General features: G+C 44.1%; 1 protein-coding gene across 1 annotated transcript; it reads left to right on the forward strand.

Moving 5' to 3' along the window:
* Window positions 1-156: 156 nt before the first annotated feature.
* On the forward strand, window positions 157-17,493 carry LOC135386319 (F-box/WD repeat-containing protein 8-like). The gene is made up of 11 exons (XM_064616158.1): window positions 157-770; window positions 859-963; window positions 2,292-2,459; window positions 3,766-3,854; window positions 5,532-5,689; window positions 7,568-7,752; window positions 9,813-10,034; window positions 12,883-13,010; window positions 14,588-14,761; window positions 15,670-15,777; window positions 17,327-17,493. Exons 1-11 carry the CDS (start codon window positions 408-410, stop codon window positions 17,469-17,471), a joined length of 1,845 nt encoding a protein of 614 aa, XP_064472228.1. The 5' UTR covers window positions 157-407; the 3' UTR covers window positions 17,472-17,493.
* Window positions 17,494-18,529: the final 1,036 nt, after the last annotated feature.

Consider the following 18,529-nt stretch of genomic DNA (forward strand, 5'->3'; position numbering starts at 1 on the left):
CAATATCGTACAATGCGGCTGTATATGCTGTAGTTAAACAATTAGTAACTGTCTAAATGTTACGTTTTTGTAACGTTTGAGCGCAGCCTGTTTCATAATTGGCTGAGTGAGTCTGAGCGCTGCATATGAAATGCTAAGGCGTCTGTGCATGAGATTATGAGAACCGCAGCAATGGCAGTAGATGTTGTTGTTTTGGTTTCTCATGGTTGGAACGGGACTTTTCATGGTTTTACAACATCTTCAAATGTGTTACGCCTGTCTCTGATATGCGAGGAAAAGTACAATGACAGTGTCCCGTCTTATTGTAACAACAAACTCAAAAAGAGCCCATTGTCATCGAGCTACATCATCAACTTTCTATGAGCGAGATATCAAGTTCATTTATCGGGAGTCTGCATTGAAGCGCCATGACCGACTTGGAGCAATTTCGAAGCGCGTGGCTAAGCGAACTGAGTCACAAAGCTGGACCTAATAAGCCAAAACGCGAACTCTGTGAAAACGAAAATGCAACATCGCCTCCTCCGAAGACAAGCCGTTACGTGTTCCACTTGGAATCAAACACCGCATTTCAAGGGAATCCACGAGCTTTCGAAATCGCCGATCGTCTATTGCAGGGCGAAGTGCTCACAGACGACGATCTATTCAAGAAATCTATCAAACGAACTGTGACAAGTTCGTCTTCTGCGAGTGACAAACTGCCGAGCAAGTTGACAAGAAGCGAAAGACGGAATAATCGCAAAAGTTTCCTAGATACGCTCATCGATGATCTGGTATTAAAGGCGAACTTTTTTTAGTGTTTGTTGGTAGAAGCTGCTTCAGTCAGTCCGTCATGAGCTCGAACTTTTCTCGCCATTTCAGAATGAAACGACGGATATTCCATTCTTTGACGTCTGCTTACCTCGCGAAGTTGCAGTCAAGATATTCAGGCACCTCGACGTTGTCGATCTGTGCCGATGTGCTCAGGTTTGTGTCTTGACAAATTCAATTGTTTAAGTCCCTCTTTTGTGTCTCTCAATTTTTTATTTCTTTTTCGGAGTGCATAACGCTGGCCCTTAGGAGCGTAAGAGGGAGAGGGGAGATCGAGTCACGTGACTACAGCGCAGCAGCGCCACCTATAGATACATAAGGCCTGCTTATTGCCTTCTCTCCCTCCTTATCTATGTGGATATATAAAGTCAGAATTCGTCTGCTACTGCTGCGATTCTCCGTGCTGCGAATTCAAGAACTCTCAAACGATTGCACCTAAACTTCGAACCTGCAGACTTATGCCTGCAGACAAAACGTGCAACACGCTTTTGAGAAAGATATGGGACTGTTTTGAGCTTTATTTTAAAGTTTTCCCCGTTTAGTACACGGGGACGTTAAATCACTACTCACAGACGACGGCGGTTCGTCTCCATGGCTACGACTGCTGAAAGCACGTTCGTGATTGGCTACGGCTGTTGAAAACATGATTCTCATTGGCTGACTCCTAGTTGTTACGTCATGTCGACGAGCGAGCAGGCTTTTCTCTATCTAGGTGGCGCTGGCAGCGCCCACTGCTAACCGTGGGGAATTTCCCGCTACACAGCCACAAGATATTCTGTACCAGACGACGGGAAAACACGCTGACTTCTGCTGAGCGTCGTCTGCTAAATGCGCAGTTCGCCACTCCCGATATTCCGCACCGTGTGAATGCTCAACGTAACGCGGGTCGGAACTTCGGCTCTGTGGGCAGTATTTTCGCTCTTTCTTCCACTAGAATATTCCGTGAGGATGTCGCAAGTCGTGTAGAGAGGACCAAGGCTCGAAGATCCCATGCACGACGTGTAAAGTAGAAGTCAGGGCAAAAAAAGAAAAGGAAAGTATAAATAAACGATCAACACTACAAATCACTAAGAATCACTAAAAAATCACTAAAGTCACTGAAAAATGTATATTTAGGGTAAAAGTATGCAGGGTATCGTTCCACCTTGACACACTTAGCAGTGCCCTGTGAAACCGAACGCTAGAGCTACTCTCTCCTTTCCGCACATTCGCCACCGCTCTAATTACTCTGGCACCTCGGCAAATCGTCGGTAAGCCGTGTGCCAGTGTAGCGTAGTGGTCAGCTCGCTTGACCGGCCGTCAAGAGCTGTGTGGATTGACATCCGCCTCTGTCTAGATTTTTTTTCGATGACCGCCGTATTTCGATCATTGCTTGCTCATCGTTTCTCATGTTAAAACATTATTACATAATGACGGGAATTACGACGTGTTTAGGATTTATAGGCCATTTCGTTTTGAGTAAAATTCGTCGTCAAATTCTGCAGGTCAGCCGCAGCTGGCGCTGCATAGCAGAAGACGACCTGCTGTGGCACAAGCATTGTTGCCAGATGGGTCTTGCAAAAGAGACAAGCAGCAGCATGGAGAAAGCTGACTGGAAAAACTTCTTTCGAGAGCAGCTTCAAAAGGAAAGCATTCTTAGGCGCAACTGGAAGGTACTGTATTCTAGCATCAGTACTGCATGTCGAATGCGTCACTTTTTGCCACTGCCTTATCGAAAGCATGTGCTCGAGTTTAATTACGGATAATGGGTTTAACTTTTAATAATTCGCAAATTCGGACGGAGGCACGTTTGTGGAATATTTCGGAGAACCTTCATTTCGTGTTATGTTGTACGTGCGCCACAATTTTTTTAGGCGTGTCGTTGATTTTGCGGGACTTTAAATTTACAAAAAAATACGCTTTCGTGAAAGTAGCGATAAATACCACGTGGACCCTCGTTAATTCAAGTCCCGATAATTCAAACTGCCCGTGAATTCAAACAAATTTGGAATTTTTGTTTGGCCTGCTATGGTTGCAGTGTGTTGAAAAGCTGCCTAATTCAAACAGTGCCTTCGCTTAATTCAAACTTTTTACTCCATTTTAGAACATTCTCGCCAGAGGAAAACATCCAATGCAGTATTTCTTTCACTAAGTGGCACTGCGTTGGCACTAAGCTCACCAAAAGGAGTCTTTAAAATGTTGAAAAGGCACTCATTTTGTGGCTAGAGTGGTACAAAGTTAAAACAGGCTTTACAGTTTAGGGTAAAAACTAAAACGTCTTCACACACAGTGATAGTCTGATAATCTGGTTTGAGGAACAGTATGGTTTACCACTAAAGGTGATCAGCAGTACCCATAAGCAATGTCACAATCCTGCAGCATACAAGACTGCGGTCCGTACCTCAAAATTAGGCCACCACGACACAATACTCTCTTGTGGCATACATTTAGATGCATGTCTGATAATTCAAACTTGCGATAATTCGAACAAAAATCACTGGTCCCCTGGAGTTTGAATTAATGAGAGCATGTCAATTTGTCAAGCTGCTTCGTGCAGTTTTTTGCACTGGGCCTCCCACATTGTACTTGCTGCAGTGTGAAATAAAGTTTCAGTTCAATTCAATTCATTATGAAGGCAGTTTACCAATAAGCAGGTGGCAACAACAACAACAACAAAAAAAGCAACCACTACCGTTTGCCCTTTGCCCTATTCTTACCAGACACTAGACCCGTAGACGCTACTCGTTAAAGAAAAAAAAATCCTTGTCTTGAGTTTTAATTATCCGCACTTTCTCCTGTAAACAACACGAGCTTTGTGACAGTGACGTGTAGGCATGTGAAGATATATAACCATATTGCTTTACATGTGTCTGTATCTAATAGTGTTTCTCATCATGTTATGCAGATTTAAAAGTGTTTCTCTCCCCCTAATGCAGATATTTTTGCAAGTTTGCAATGTTCTAAAATATTTTCTTGCAGAATCGAATTGGCAGACTTTACGAAATGGTGTATTCTCAAGGTGGTGTCCTGTGTGCTGTGAATTCCAACGAAAATTGTGTTGCAGCAGGGTAGGCACCTAGCCTCTTTTTTTATGGAGTTAGTGAAGGATGTTTATAGTCAGTCTCAGAGAAGTAGCAGAAAAATTAATTAGTACTATGATGTACTGCAATAAAATGCATCTTATTACTGTGTCTACGATGACAGTGATTTTGATTCGATGAGATGTAATTTGGGCTCGATTGGGTTAGTTAGGTAAAAGTATGTTAGGTGACTTTAAATGTACATCGTTACATTGTCTAAATAATTCATTTTAGGTTTTAGAGGTCAAGCTTGGTCTCAAGGGGTTATGACGATTTGATATTTGTAGTTCATTGCTTCATGCATACATTGTGCTACAAAGCAGTGTGCAGAGGAAAGAAGAACTATTTTCTACATGTCATAGTTAGCAAGACCCTCTGACAAAGTTCCACGTGAAGCTCTCACATCAGAGGAGTGTGACCTGCCCTTACATCGCAGTCGAATGGATTTTGGTGGTTGTGGTGCTGATTATTCACATCGCTGCGAATAACAGTCTCTTACATTTATCATATGATATCACATTGTACGATTGATCGGGCACAAAGCTCCTGGCTTTCTGCAGTGGAAAATTTACTCTTCCACGAAGTATATGGATTTACAAATCCATGGGATTCTGCGGGTAAGAGAGAACAAGCAAAACAGCTGTGCAGCATTCTCCCAAAATGGCGTACTGACTCATCCCGCACGCTTTTTTCCAGCTTTTCGCAACTTTTCGGTGCGCAATGAAAACTAGACTCGACTTTGTCAATCTCTCTCTGGGCGTTGCTGTCTTTAAATTTCCTCTTGTTGCTGTACATTCAGCCATGTAAGTGCCAGCATTGTGAGTGGCGTCAAGCATTGCATTTGTGACGGGTCGGGCTTAACCCTAGAAAACAGTTAGTTTTAGTGCATTGTACACTGTCGCCTTTGCATACGTAAGGGATGGCGTGGTAGTTGTGCGCACTGCGCGAAGCTCTCCTTATGGTTTGTGCGTGTGCAGAACCACCAATGCTATCCCATATGTATGCAAAGGCGGTATGTAGTGTATGGTTTGCGTGTGCACAGAGCCACATGCTATTCCTTACATATGCAAAGGCGGTATGTAGCGTATGGTTGGCACGTGCACAGAACCATGCGCTATCCATTATGTACGCAGAGGCGGTATTTAGCGTATGGTTGGCACGTACACATAACCATATGCTATCCCTTACGTACGCACAGGTGGTATGTAGCGTATGGTTTGCATGTGCTCAGAACCACATGCTATCCCTTACATACGCAAAGGTGGTACGTAGCGAATGGTTTGCACGTGCACAGAACCATACGCTATCCCTTACGTACGCACAGGTGGTAGCGTATGGCACGCTAAGACTCTCTAATGTCACACATTGATTAAAATCCTTACAGAATTCTGTAAGGCATCGAATATTCCGCAAAAAAATTGATGATTCTGAGGGAAACAGCAGGTTCCGTGAGACATGGCCAGTTTCGTGGAATCGCTGAACACTAGGCATAAGTTGGGGTCGGGTTTCACAGCCCCATAAGTACTGGCGTGCTGGTCCTGATAGAAAAATTTAGTGCATCACATATGTTACTACATAAAAGGTGATTATAAACAACCTCCACTTTACATTAACATATGTTTTCGTTACCTTATAGTACGCAGTGACCGTTTCTTCTGAATGCAGGTATTCAAATGGAGAAATCAGGCTCTGGAAAAAAACACCTGATGGAGTCGAGATTCACGACATGGAATGGGGCACTGATGTAATTTCTGAACGAAGCGCGAATCATGTGACTAGTATTGCACTGAGCAAGGACCACGTTATTGTTGGCTACGCTGATGGTGAGTTGTTTTGTGATTTACATTCGGCTACACTACATTGTGCTTGGCAGAATCACATTATTCCTAGACACGTTGAACTACTTTAATGTCTAACAGTGAAACCACACTTTGGTAGTATCCTTCAGTATTGGAGGGCTCACAAAGTAACTTTTGGTGAACTTTTTGGATCCCTCGAAGAGATTCTTGTGTTCCGAAAACATAGAGGGAATTGATTTTAGTGCACTTATTAATGAATGTTTTTACTGCGTTACTGAAGATTTAAGATTTGGAAGTGAAAGAGATTAGTAACGTGAAGGGTATTGACCAATAACAGTTTGCCAGTGCTACCATGATGTGCAGAGAAATTACTCAGTGAGAGAGAAGACAAGAGAAATTACACACTGGTAGATCTTTGTGTCGTATACCTGTAATACCCTGAAGTTGATTAAATCCTGGTGAACTCAGGTAGGTAGTGAGCATCGCAGCACAAAGGTGCAAAGTCGATTCAATTCAGCTGCACTTACTGCACCTGTTGAAAGCAGTGCAACGCTTACATATTCATTCTTCCGGTGCTGCATACACCCTGTTAACTTTCCCGTTAGTTTTATAAGACCGCACTCCTAGTTCTGGAGGAGTTCCGGACTGGTCTGCACTTGCAGGATAAGATCAGATAAGTTTGTACCAAACCAGTATAGTTAGTTTGAGTAACTGAGCCCAATTTCTCCCCGGAATTAACACACTGAAAGCTTTTCCACCGGAATTCGCATGAATTTATAGCACACGTTTATATACCCGATTTTTACACCCCCCCCCCCCCCCCCCCCCTCCGAATTTAGAAGAAAAAAAATGTCCCGAAAACTTCAGGCTCTAGTTAGGCAGTGCGGCCACACCGTGCCACATCGAGTTTTTGAAGGGGAAAAAAAGGAAACTTGAGGTAAAATTGGTATTCCTGAATCCCGCTTGCAAAAAGTATTCCCCGTAGTTTGGTGCCCGATGGTTAAGGCCCTCTGTTTTCTGATGCGGCAAATTCAAAATTCCGCGGCACTGACTCGTAAATTCCGTGATTTTCCGCGGCGAGCAGTCAACAGCTGCATGAAATGGGAGACACTTTATTTTCTTGGATAGTGTGGGAACCAAAAAATATGTTATAAAGCATTGTTCTGGCTCAGCATTACATACATGATATCTTGTGCTCTCATCTGATGCGGTCTGTCGCCTGAAATCATTTTATACCTGCTGAAAGATCTTTGAGCATCTACAGAGTTCATAGGAACTTTATAGGAATGAGTTTACAATACATGCCCTGGGGAAGTTAGACTTTTAGTACACCCCTTTTTGTTCTTGGGCTGTAGCCATTATTTAAAAAACTTAACTTCTTGAAGGAAACTTCCCAGATATCAAATCAAAATTCCCCACTGCTACCGCTAAACTGCATAAGGGAGGGACGCCGCCCCTTCCTCAGGTGAAGTATACACAATAAACCTAAACCTTATCCTAAGCTAAACTACAATCTGTCTGTTTTGTCCTGCAGCATAAACAATTTGTAAAGCAGGCTTCAATTTTGTAGGGGCGGCTTCACCTCATGCAGGGAAGCGTCAGGTGAAGCCCACTTTCAGGAGGTGTCGTTCGTATTCGGCGAATAGTCAAATCATCCGGGAACCCGAATATTGGGTATTTCGATTCGCGAATCGGATACTTCGAGTGATTGATATTCGATTCGAATTTGAGAACTCTAATATCCACACACCTTTAAAAATAAAGGACTCCGTGAAACTCTGTGCCAAACGAAGGATTCCGCGATTAATTCCGAATTCCGCGAAATTTCGCGGAATCACGGAATCGCGGAAAACGAAGGGCCTTACCGATGGTGTTATTCATTCTTCATGTGCACATTCTCAGGTTCAGTGTGGCGTGTTGAGGACCTATCTAGTGAGTGTAGCAGAGGGAACCTGATCCTCCAAACTCCCAGCCCTGCCCGCGTGATAGCCTCAGCGACCAACAATTCTTTCCTGGCCTCCGGAGGAACGGAGATGGCGTTCGTGGACGATGCAGGGACTGTCCAGCAGGTGCGACTCCCCACAAAAGTAAGATTCATTATTGCCAAAGACCAGAGCTGTTCTCTCTTTCAGACAACGAGTGCACATGTAGGCTGCATTATGTTATAGAGCCTGAAGTTTTCGGGAAATATTTTTTCCCAAATTCGGGGGGTCAAAAATTGGGGAAATAAACACGTGCTCTTACTTCATGCAAATTCGGGTGGAAAAATTTCCAGTATGCAAAATTTGGGGAGAAATCGGGCTCTATTACTCTATTACTATTGTATTGGTTTGGTACAAATGATGATGTAATTGCGTTCATTGCCAAACAAAGTAGCGTTCGTTCTTATGGATGTTTCAGTGATGGCAATTGGCCGGGTAAAAATCGGGTTTCACCCTAAAGAGGAAACCTTCAATTCGGGGTAGAAATTAGGGGAAGAATCGGGTTTCACCCTAAAGAGGAAACCTTCAATTCAGGGTAGGAATTAGGGGAAGAATCGGGTTTTACCCTAAAAAGGCAACCTTCAATTTGGGGTGCAAATTAGGGGAAGAATCGGATTTCACCCTAAAGAGGCAACCTTCAATTTGGGGTGCAAATTAGGGGAAGAATCGGATTTCACCCTAAAGAGGCAAGCTTAAATTCGGGGTGCAAATTAGGGGAAGAATCGGGTTTCACCCTAAAGAGGCAACCTTCAATTTGGGGTGCAAATTAGGGGAAGAATCGGATTACACCCTAAAGAGGAAACCTTCAATTTGGGGCGCAAATTCGGGGAAGAATGGGGTTAAACCCTAAAACTTCAGGCTCTAATTATGTACTGTGATTGAAATATACGTGTGCACAACACATGCTCACACAGACAAGCAGGAGTAGATAAGAAAAAGTTTAACGAATTCTCTATCGGTTCCTACTTCAGTCCTTTCCGTAGTTCTCTGTTCCACCGATGCTGTGCAACGTAGTCATTTATTATGTCATATAATATTCAATTCTTGAAACGTGTATGTTGGATCTTGTGGTTCTTGTGTCAGAGCCCCTTCAAAAGGTCTGAGATGAAGTCCACTGCTACTGGAATGTAGAAAATTGTAGAATAGAAAGATAATTGTTATGTTGTACGGAGCTGTTGTGTTGCTATAGTGTTTCTGTGCTCTTATTGTGCGCCAGAGTTCCCGACTTGGAAATTAATTCGGGAAGAAACACAAGCCCTTTGTGTTACAGTTTTTACCCCACTCCCCTCCGCATTCGACGAAGTCTGTGTTAGTCCTGCAGCATGGACAATTTTGTAAAGCAGGCTTCACCGCATGCAGGGAAGCGTCAGGTGAAGCCCACTTTCGGGAGGTGCCGTTCCATATTATGCGAAGAGTCGGATATTCGGAAATCCGAATATTTATGGTATTCGATTCCAGAATGAAATACTTCGAGTGATCGATTTTTTATTCGAATTCGAACTCGAACATGAATTTGCCGCAGCAGAAAACCAGGGGGCCTTCAGAGGACCGGGCAGGAGACATCTGGTGAACGCAGTGTCGGATTTAAGGGTCTGTGACGGGGGTGGGGGGCGGTCTTAAGGACATTTCGTGCTTTGCGGCACAGCATCATCCAGGAGATAGGGTTTTTACATTGGGAACACAGCTGTATGGGGGGGGGGGGCGGTCGCCCCCGCCCTTAAATCCGCCCTTGGGTGAACTTTTGTGGAAATTAACTAAGGTGAGGCTGAGATACACATACACACAAATAAACAAACTAAGAACATTAAAACATTGGATTGTATGTGTGTGCATGCGATTGATAAAAACGTGTAGAATATGGAGCGTGAGTGCATGACTGTTTATTCAGAGGGAGCCCCTTTAAGGGCCCTATTTTGTTTAAGGGGCCCCTTTGTAAGTTGCCAGGAGGTCGTACAAGTACAGCATAATCGACCAGCAATCGCTTTCTCATTCTAAAACTGCCTCATTTCAATCTTTGAACGTTCCGAGGCACTAAAGGATCCGCATTATATCTGCGCCCCTTTGGCCTTTTTGGTTAACTTGCATCCCGAAATTTTCATTTGGAAAACTATCCACGTAAGAGCAACGATCTGTACACCAAGTGAATTATTGTTCTCCAATTTCAGATTACTCACACAGCATTTATATCGACAACAAACGCACACCGAAAGGAAGGCGTACTCGTCTCGGTTGCAGAAGACGCCGTACGAATGCACAGTGTCAGCACATTCCATGACGATGGGATTTCATTACATCATCTCATCGGTGCCACAGTCACGTGTCTCGATGCCACTGAACGTATTGTTGCATTTGGAGCGATCGATAGATCAGCTGTCAATGTGTTTCAGGTGTGTTGGTTTTGTTGTCTGCCTCGATTTCTGCCCCGTGCATTGAAAAGGCCTTGACGCTTTGATGCATGCGTACCTGCCAACTTGGGAACGTCCAAATGAGCGAGATTTCAAAAGCGCGGGAGGGGGGGGGGGGGTAGGCGAAAGCCGACGTTGGGTGGCTTTTATTTGCATATGTAACACGAGCACACTTCGCCCCAGTAGGCTCGTCGGGCACAAGTTTTGCAGCAACAGACTTTGCCCTCTCCAAGAAACTATCTGGGTGTCAAGCTGTGACAAGGCTGTGACTGTTTGTGAGGTGGAGGTTCTCTTTGCGAGGTACGCAAGGTCGAAACAGCTAGTGCAAAGGCACCTTTGTCGCCCGAAAACATTGAGGAAATGCACGGAAACTAAAAGTGCTAGAACTAGAACCATGACCAGAACACCTGAACTCGGTAACACAGAGGCTCCGGGAAGCGGCAGCGATGCCGACGGCAATTGGGCTGGTATTGGATTGACGTTTTCGTCTGTGTGCCCAGAGAAAAAGGAGGCGTTTGAGATATGGAGAAACTGCATTTTCCGGGAGATTTGCTGCTCGGCGGTACAATCGTACAAACCGGTCCGAATCCGGGAGTCTCCCGGATGAATCGGGAGAGTTGGCACGTATGTAACATGTGGTCTATTATGCCGTGAAACCCGTGTATAACGATACTGGCGGTAATCGCGAATTCCATCGTTATACGGGGTACATCGTTAAACGAAGGTTGACCTAGTCTCCGAAAGGTCGCGCGCCACCCTGCGTGTAGCAAAACAAAAAGTAACAGATGCTAAAAAAAAAAACGCGAAGCTGTGTGACGTCGCACTGGCTTGGGAAAACAGTGACCAGAACTCGTGGAAGGAACCAGGGAAGATATTAGGACAACTTCGGGAAACATTGCACGTCACCGATCCGCAAGGCGGCTTCACCGGCCAGCCTGCGTGTTTTAGGTGAAGCTCGCTTTAGGACACTGTCGCGCGACTCGCGGGTGCAAAGCACGTGCTGGGCCTTTAGAATCGAATTCTTTTGATACGAATTTCGGATGATACGAATTTTTTGCGATACCCCGTGAGATTCGTATAATCGAGATTCTTCTGTATCTTATTGCGGCTTTTTTCGCCGCGAGGTTACGCGCACGGGACAGCGTCCCACATCGTTATACGAGTACTCGGAACTGTGGTCTCCATCGCTGTACGTGGGTTGTTTCCCCATAGAAACAATGTACATTTTGACGGTAAAATCATAAACCATCGTTTTGCGAGGGATATCGTTATACGAGATATCGTTATCTGGGGGTTTTCCTGTACATCACTCCAGATTATTGAGGAAGAAAGGATAATTTTTCTGTATGTAGGCGAGATAGAAATCCTTTAACAAACTTAGAGATCACTCTTTTGACGCTCTGGTGGAGTAAGAGCTTCTGCCATTCGACTCAGTTTTTATTTTCATGGTGCCCATGAACAACCGTAGTCTGAATAACGGTGTGCCACCACTAGAGGTAAACCAGTTATACCGTTCCTATTGGTTCTCGTAGGCATATGATATCTCCCGTGGTTGTTTGCTTATGAGAGCTGATGTTACAGCCAGTGGAGTTTCAGTACTCAGTGTACTACTTTTTCTTCTTGTCTATTAGCAACTGTGCTGTAAAACTTGGAATACAGGTTCGCATCAATGTAAATATAAATTGGAGTGAGGCTTTATAAACCATTTGAAGCAGATGCTACATCAAATGAGCGCGGACCTGTTTGTTGTTAAAAAATCCCGTTGATCAAAGCTTTATGTAGCGTCTTGTTTGTACTCCTGGCTTTTGTTAGTGTCTAGGATAGTACTTCCATTAGATCAAGTGGGTAGCCAAGATCACATCCCTAGACTTTTTCTATTTACTATCCTTGTGTTTCCCCCCCATGACCTTTTTCGTGGCTCCAGCTGGAGACGCTACATTGGAGACTCTGTGTAATTCACGAAAAAAGCCAATGCGTGCCGCTTCTAGGACACTGGCTTTATTTCATTGCTTAAATTTAATAACTTGTTTGTGCTGTTCCTTCTTCGTATGTAGCTCAGTGCTTTTGTGCTCAGTTAGTTTTTGCTCAGTTATGTTGTTAGCTGGACTTTCACCCTCTCACTATGGACTCTCACCCTCTCGCCCTCATAGCCACTGGTCCATGGCTAGGTCCCGCCCACAAGCGCTCTGCCCTAAGAGCACTTGTGAATTTTCTGAACACTGTAAGACCTTGGTCCTCTCTGTGAGGCAACTGATTATATTCAGCCACATTATCACCACCAATGGGGTAGAGTATCGCATCTGGTGATGAGGAAACCTCGTAAACCTCATCTCTAAAATAAAGTTGTTGTTGTTCAAACAACTCAGGGGAAAAAAACTCGGGTATTTCTCGTTGTGTACATTGTTGTTGTTAGTTTTGTTCCTGCCTTTACAATAACAACTTGTAGTTGTTCTCCAGCTTGGCCGCATGGCAAGGTAATACAGATTGGGACAGAAGTTTACGGAACATAGCAGTGGCGTATTTCTTTGTCGTAGCAGCTCCGTGCTAGCTATCGGGAAGGCAGTGAATAAGAGTCGGGTGACCGGCTGTTCTATCTTTCTCACATTATGTGTGTCCGCCCCTGTTCGCCCCTGCCCCTGTCCGCCCCTGTTTGTTAGGGTGTCACTCCAATGGAGAAATGCAACACCCCAGTGTTCTGTAAACTTTTGTCCCAAGCTGTACCACCAGTACCAAACTGTACGAGTTCCCCAAACTCGTCACCACTCTTAACTAGTTCACGAAAACTACTCCAGACGTTTTGACATAATTTTTTTCATCTCGTTCTTGTTAGGCTCCAGTTTATGCCGTCACCGGAGCCAGGCTCCTCGGAACCCTGAGGAGCCACACCAGCTCCATCTTGTGTGTCAGGATACCAGACTGCCCCGAGAATCTTATTCTAACGGGAAGTTGCGATAAGAAGTACGTTCTTTTTGCCATAATTGCCATTAATAAAGAGAAACTGCAATATCGTCACGTTCTTTCAGGCAAGAGACAGTCAACGAGTTGAAATAAGCGATTTAATACCCCTGTCACACGGGCATTTCGATCCTTCTCGAATCCGATCTGCATCAAACTTCCCGAGCACGCTCGAGTTTTGACGCTGCTACATGGCCACTTTCAGTTATGACAGTTCACCGGGGTCGAGGATGCAAATGGCGGCCGTCGAGCCGTCTTGAAATTCTCAATCCTGTTATGGGAACTGTCTTGAGTCAAGCAGGATCAAAGTTTGATCCTGCTTGGAAGCGGCCGTGTAGCACCATCCGATCTGCATTGGGTTCAAGCAGGTTCGGTCGAGCATGATCGAAAATGCCCGTGTGACAGGGGTATTAGTGTTGTTTCTTTGTGTGCACCAATATGACAGGACAGTGCCAGTCCATACATAAACTAAAACTGAAAACAAAATACATTGTCGCACGGTCAGTCATGATGTATGGGACTACGACGCAAAATATTTCTATAAAGTTTGCAGTCAGATTATCAAACTCAATCTAATCGAAGCTCAAAAATTCCACTTTCCGTTCTTCGCTCTACAAATCCGAGAGGCCTAATTAACTTTATCTTTGTTACACATTCCTATGACATGCACAAAGGATATCATCATGAAACCGAAACTCAATGTGCACATGTGCTCGTGGTTTTTCTTTTTTCGGTATCTTAAAAATCATAAGACTCTGTTAGGTAAAACTTTGCACGAAGCAGCCTCAAGTAACTCACAATTGAAGATGTCTCCCATCTGAAATCAGATTACAGGTTCAAATCTGCATTCCAACATGCCTGCCTCAGCGTGCCAAGAGCTTGGTGGCATATGGTACATGTTGCTTAGCAGTGATGGCCACTAACTACTAACTACACTACTAGTTTAACTATAACTACTAACAACTGGCAATGGAGTAGTTTAACTAGTAGTTGAACTACTTTTCAGGGGGTTAGTTAAAACTACTTCTTTAACTACTGCAATGTATTTTAACTACATCTATAACTACTTAATGTTGTCCATCAACACGACAAACTAAGTTGCTGAATTATTTCACATCGAATGAGGCTTCACTAGACAAGTAAAGCTTGCGGCAAAATCGGAAGTAGTTGGTGCCTGCAGTAACCTAACTACTGTAGTTAACTACTCAAAACAGTAGGTTAACTAGTAGTTGCCACTACATTTCTGCAAGTAGTTGGTAACTACTTTTTAACTACAATCAGGTAGTTTAACTCGTAGTTTAACTACATGTAGTTAACTGTTGGCCATCACTGTTGCTTAGAAGCAGTGTTTTCCACGAGGAACTTTAAGAATGGGGTGTCATGGCCAAAAAATTCAGCTCAGTCCACTAGCTGATCACCACAGTGTTTCTCGTAATGACTGCAGCCCCGAATGGTTAACCATAAATTTAACTGAAAAGCAGTGGCTAGCTCTGAGATGCCCCTGTAATGTTACTTCTGCTTCTGAACATTTGGTTGCATTGATATGTTGATTGATATGTATTTGTGCTTAAATACTGCAGTGCACGCATCTTTGATCTTCGTACCATGCACTGTGAGGTGCGGATAAATGCCCACGGCCTTGGGGTGTCGCAAGTGGAGATGGATGAGCACAACCTTGTGACAGGAGGTGAAGATGGCCTCGTCTGCGTCTGGGACTTACGCACAAAAGCCAAGCTGTGGGAAATGTTTTGCCGGTAGGGTTACCCTTAAATTGTCTTGCCCTCGTACATTTATGGTCTTGCCCTTAGTTTTGGGTCATTTTGTCAGCATGTTGAGGAGCTGGAGGTGGTATGGCTACCGCGGAGGTGTTGCTATGCCACTGTGTGTACAGGTAGTAGGCTGATACTTTGTTCAGTCGATTGCGCAGCAGCAAGTGGTGGTGCTAGTAGAATTGTCAACAGTTCTAACAATCATCTATAAAACGTGTCAAATTTCACTCGTTTCCATCTACGATTTTTCACCCTGAACGTTGTTCACCTTGCTGAACCCTGAACTTTGTTGAGTCGAGTGTGCAGGGTAGCATGTAGTAGTATAGTACATGAACAGCTCTAGCAGTCATTTCACAAATCTTATAACTATGAAATGTGTCACACTGAAATTCAGAAGTAGCCCATACTTTTTTTTTTCATACTCTGAATGTTCGCCCTTAAAGGTTCAACCAACATCTACCAGTCTGCAAAAGTCATTGGAATCATTGCAGCAATCATCATCTACGATGGCTGCCATCTTGCTCTGAGCAGTGAATTCTTTCTGGTTTGAAAGTGACAATGCCTTGCCTTACTTCAACATGATGTGTAGCAGTGAACGTTATAATCATAAGGCAAGACTCAAGTCCAAAAATGTAAGAGTAGCTAAAACTAAAGACATAGATAGGCAGAGAAGCTGACAAACGAGCAGATTTATGGCCAAGTACTTTTCAGTTCTGTTCCAACATATGTCGTCTGCTCTGAGTAGTAGAAAAGCAAAAGCATTAAATGTTGATGGGCATTGCTGACTATTATGTGCGAGAGTATAATACAGTAGTAGTAGTGTAGTGTGTCTCCATGCAGGTAAATTTTTTTTTTGTTCATTTGGTACACATTTATATTTTTATATGTTGCAGGCATCCAGTCAGGTATCTCAGGACAGATCTCACAACCCTGGTGACTGCACATTTACCTCAGGACCTTCGACTTGAACCTGAGGATGGCAGCATCGTTGTTCACGCAAGGTACGACTTGCATATCCATAATGTAATGCATGAAATGTGTGCATGTTACCCAGCAAACCGTATACTATATCTAGAAAACGTCTACAGGATATCCCATTTTGAACATTGGGATATCCCACGAATTTTGCCACAGAGCCCATTTACATCCACAAGACGTCATGTGGACTAGTACTTCTGAGTCATTTGTAGATCCTCTGAATATCCCGGGGACGTCTTTTTAGGATATATATGGACGTATGTGGGACATCATGCAAGAGGGTCCAAACTTGCGTCTTCAACGTAGATTCTCAGGTCTAGGGTTTCCTATTGTTCAGGTGTGTCCCGGTTGCAACTGTTACTAAGAAGGTCATTCCAATAGTGTCCACCTTCAAAGGCGTTACCTGCAGTAAGCGAAACTCAAACGAATGGACATGCAGATCCTGTAAAAGTCTTCCTTATAAGATCGGATAGCATTGAATACAGAAAGAGGATGCAGGCAAGCTGGTGGATATTTGAAGATGGAGACATGACCTTGGGTCAGAGGATGGCAAATAGCGATGACATAAACATGAAAGACTCAAACCAGCATGTGACAAATTTATTACATAAAAACAGCAGACAACACTTCGGGAATGAGGCCAAAACGTAGAGTGTGTCGTCTGCTACTCAAATGCGGTAAGCTTTTCATTTGCTGGCTTGAGTCCTCCATGTCTGGGTCATCCCTGTCCGCCGCCCTCCGTCTCCAGGTCGTAGGATTCCAGACACACTTCCCGATCGAGATGCATATAAAAACGGGCCCCCACAGCCTGATATGGGGTGGATGGGTGGGTGAACGGCAGTGACCTGAGAGTACGGCATAGATGTAGGCCACCTGGTGGACAAACTCCGTAGTGTGAAAAGCACGAGTCTGGGCACAGCTAGACGGACTGGACAAACACACGACATTGAGCCGTGTGTCTGCCCATCCGTCTAGCTGTGCCCAGACTCAGGCTTTTCACACTACGGAGTTTGTCCACCAGGTGGCCGACATCTATGCCGTACTCGTCTACATCTATGCCGTACATCTACGCCAGTCGGCTGCTACCTGTGGTGGTCAGTTTTTCTTATACTGGTTGTGGGAACCATGACCTACTACATTATAGTGACGATGTCATACGGACCCCTTCCCAGCGCCGCATTTGGAGGCTAGCGGCGGCGCTACTCACCGGCCCAGTTATTGCTTCCTCAATTTCTACAGTACTCTGTACTTCAGCTTACCTTAGTATTTTTGTACAAGTGGTGGATGTGCCACAAGGGATGCTTCCTTCTAAAGTTGACTATCATCATCATTCTACGGGTTTCCATAGGAGCTGTTGCTGTCGTCTGCTATGGTAGTCTTACATCCCCTTCTGCGCGTTCAAAATTCAAATTTCCATCGTCCAATCACGATTTGGATCTCGCGGGCCGATGAGTAGTGCCCCCTAGCGGACTGTGTGTACGGGCTCCACATTGGGTTTGCCGATCATGACACGGTTGCTATGATCTAGTAGGTCATGATGGAAACTTTATAATATGGGATGTCTTGTTCCAGGCAGCGCGGATCGGTGAGGATGTACGACTTTGCTGCGGACCAGGAGACGAAAGGCATTCCGTCCATCTGTTTGTCGTCGTACGATGAACCGGCGGGTTACAACTACAATGTACGCTTAGCGGTGCCATATGATGACTTGGAATAACATAAATGCTGAAAAACAAATACGAGTGGCTCGTGTTTCACCGCACACTAGTATTTCATTTGTGAATGACTGTAAGTAAAGTGTACCTTTGAGAAGAGAAACAGAGAAAAAGGCTCAACACACTTCAAATGACAGACTACAGTTTCTTTGATCGACACCTCAAGTTTATTTGCTGTGGCGTCTATAACACACAGTACTCCGAAGAAAGATTTATTACGTAATTATTTGATATCAATAAATTATTACAGTGACCTTGTGAGCTTATGCACATAATTAGGGCCTGACTTTTTAGGGTTAAACCCATATCCGCCCGATATTTACCCCCCGAACGAAATCTGTAAAATTCGGGTTTAACCCGAATCTACCCGAAAACATCCCGGTTGCGTGGCACACTCGTAAGCGTGCATTAAAATAAAGTTTGATGACATTGCTAAACATTAGTTCCATGTTAAGACAAATTTTTATTAAACAAAAAAAAAATCACACGAATTCCTGACGACAGAATGTGCCGTAACGGGATTTAACACGAATACACCCGAATTTTCGAATGAAAAATATCACCCGATACTTACCCCCCGAATTTGGCCAAAAATAAAACCCGAAAAAGTCAGGCCCTACACATAATGTACACATGGACTTGGTAGTTGCTTGACATGAAAGACACAATCAGGAAGCACAAATTTTACTCGAGAGTGGTACTTTAACCATAAGGAAACCATAAGGAACCAAGGACCACTGAGGTAGTGGTGCACTTTGGCATTTCATATGTAAGTGTGCATGGAACATGTTCCAGTTTTCTGAAAAGCAAATGACATATAGGAAGATGAGACAATTGATGTTCTGAGGCTGGAACACATAGAAAGGACAAACACATACAAAGCCTCAAGTGCCTAAGGAATTGATGGTGAAAGATGGAAGTCATTGAAAAGGTTAGCCAGCTGTAGACGTGGCTTAGATGTGGGTTCGAGTCCTACAGCTGGCTAACCTTTTCAGTGACTTCCAACTTCCAACATATAGGAAAGTTGTAATGTCACGTATCTCCAGCTTTTATGGTGTGA

This window comes from Ornithodoros turicata, chromosome 2 (genome assembly GCF_037126465.1).
Source record: "Ornithodoros turicata isolate Travis chromosome 2, ASM3712646v1, whole genome shotgun sequence".
In the NCBI taxonomy this organism is placed as follows: Eukaryota; Metazoa; Arthropoda; class Arachnida; order Ixodida; family Argasidae; genus Ornithodoros; species Ornithodoros turicata.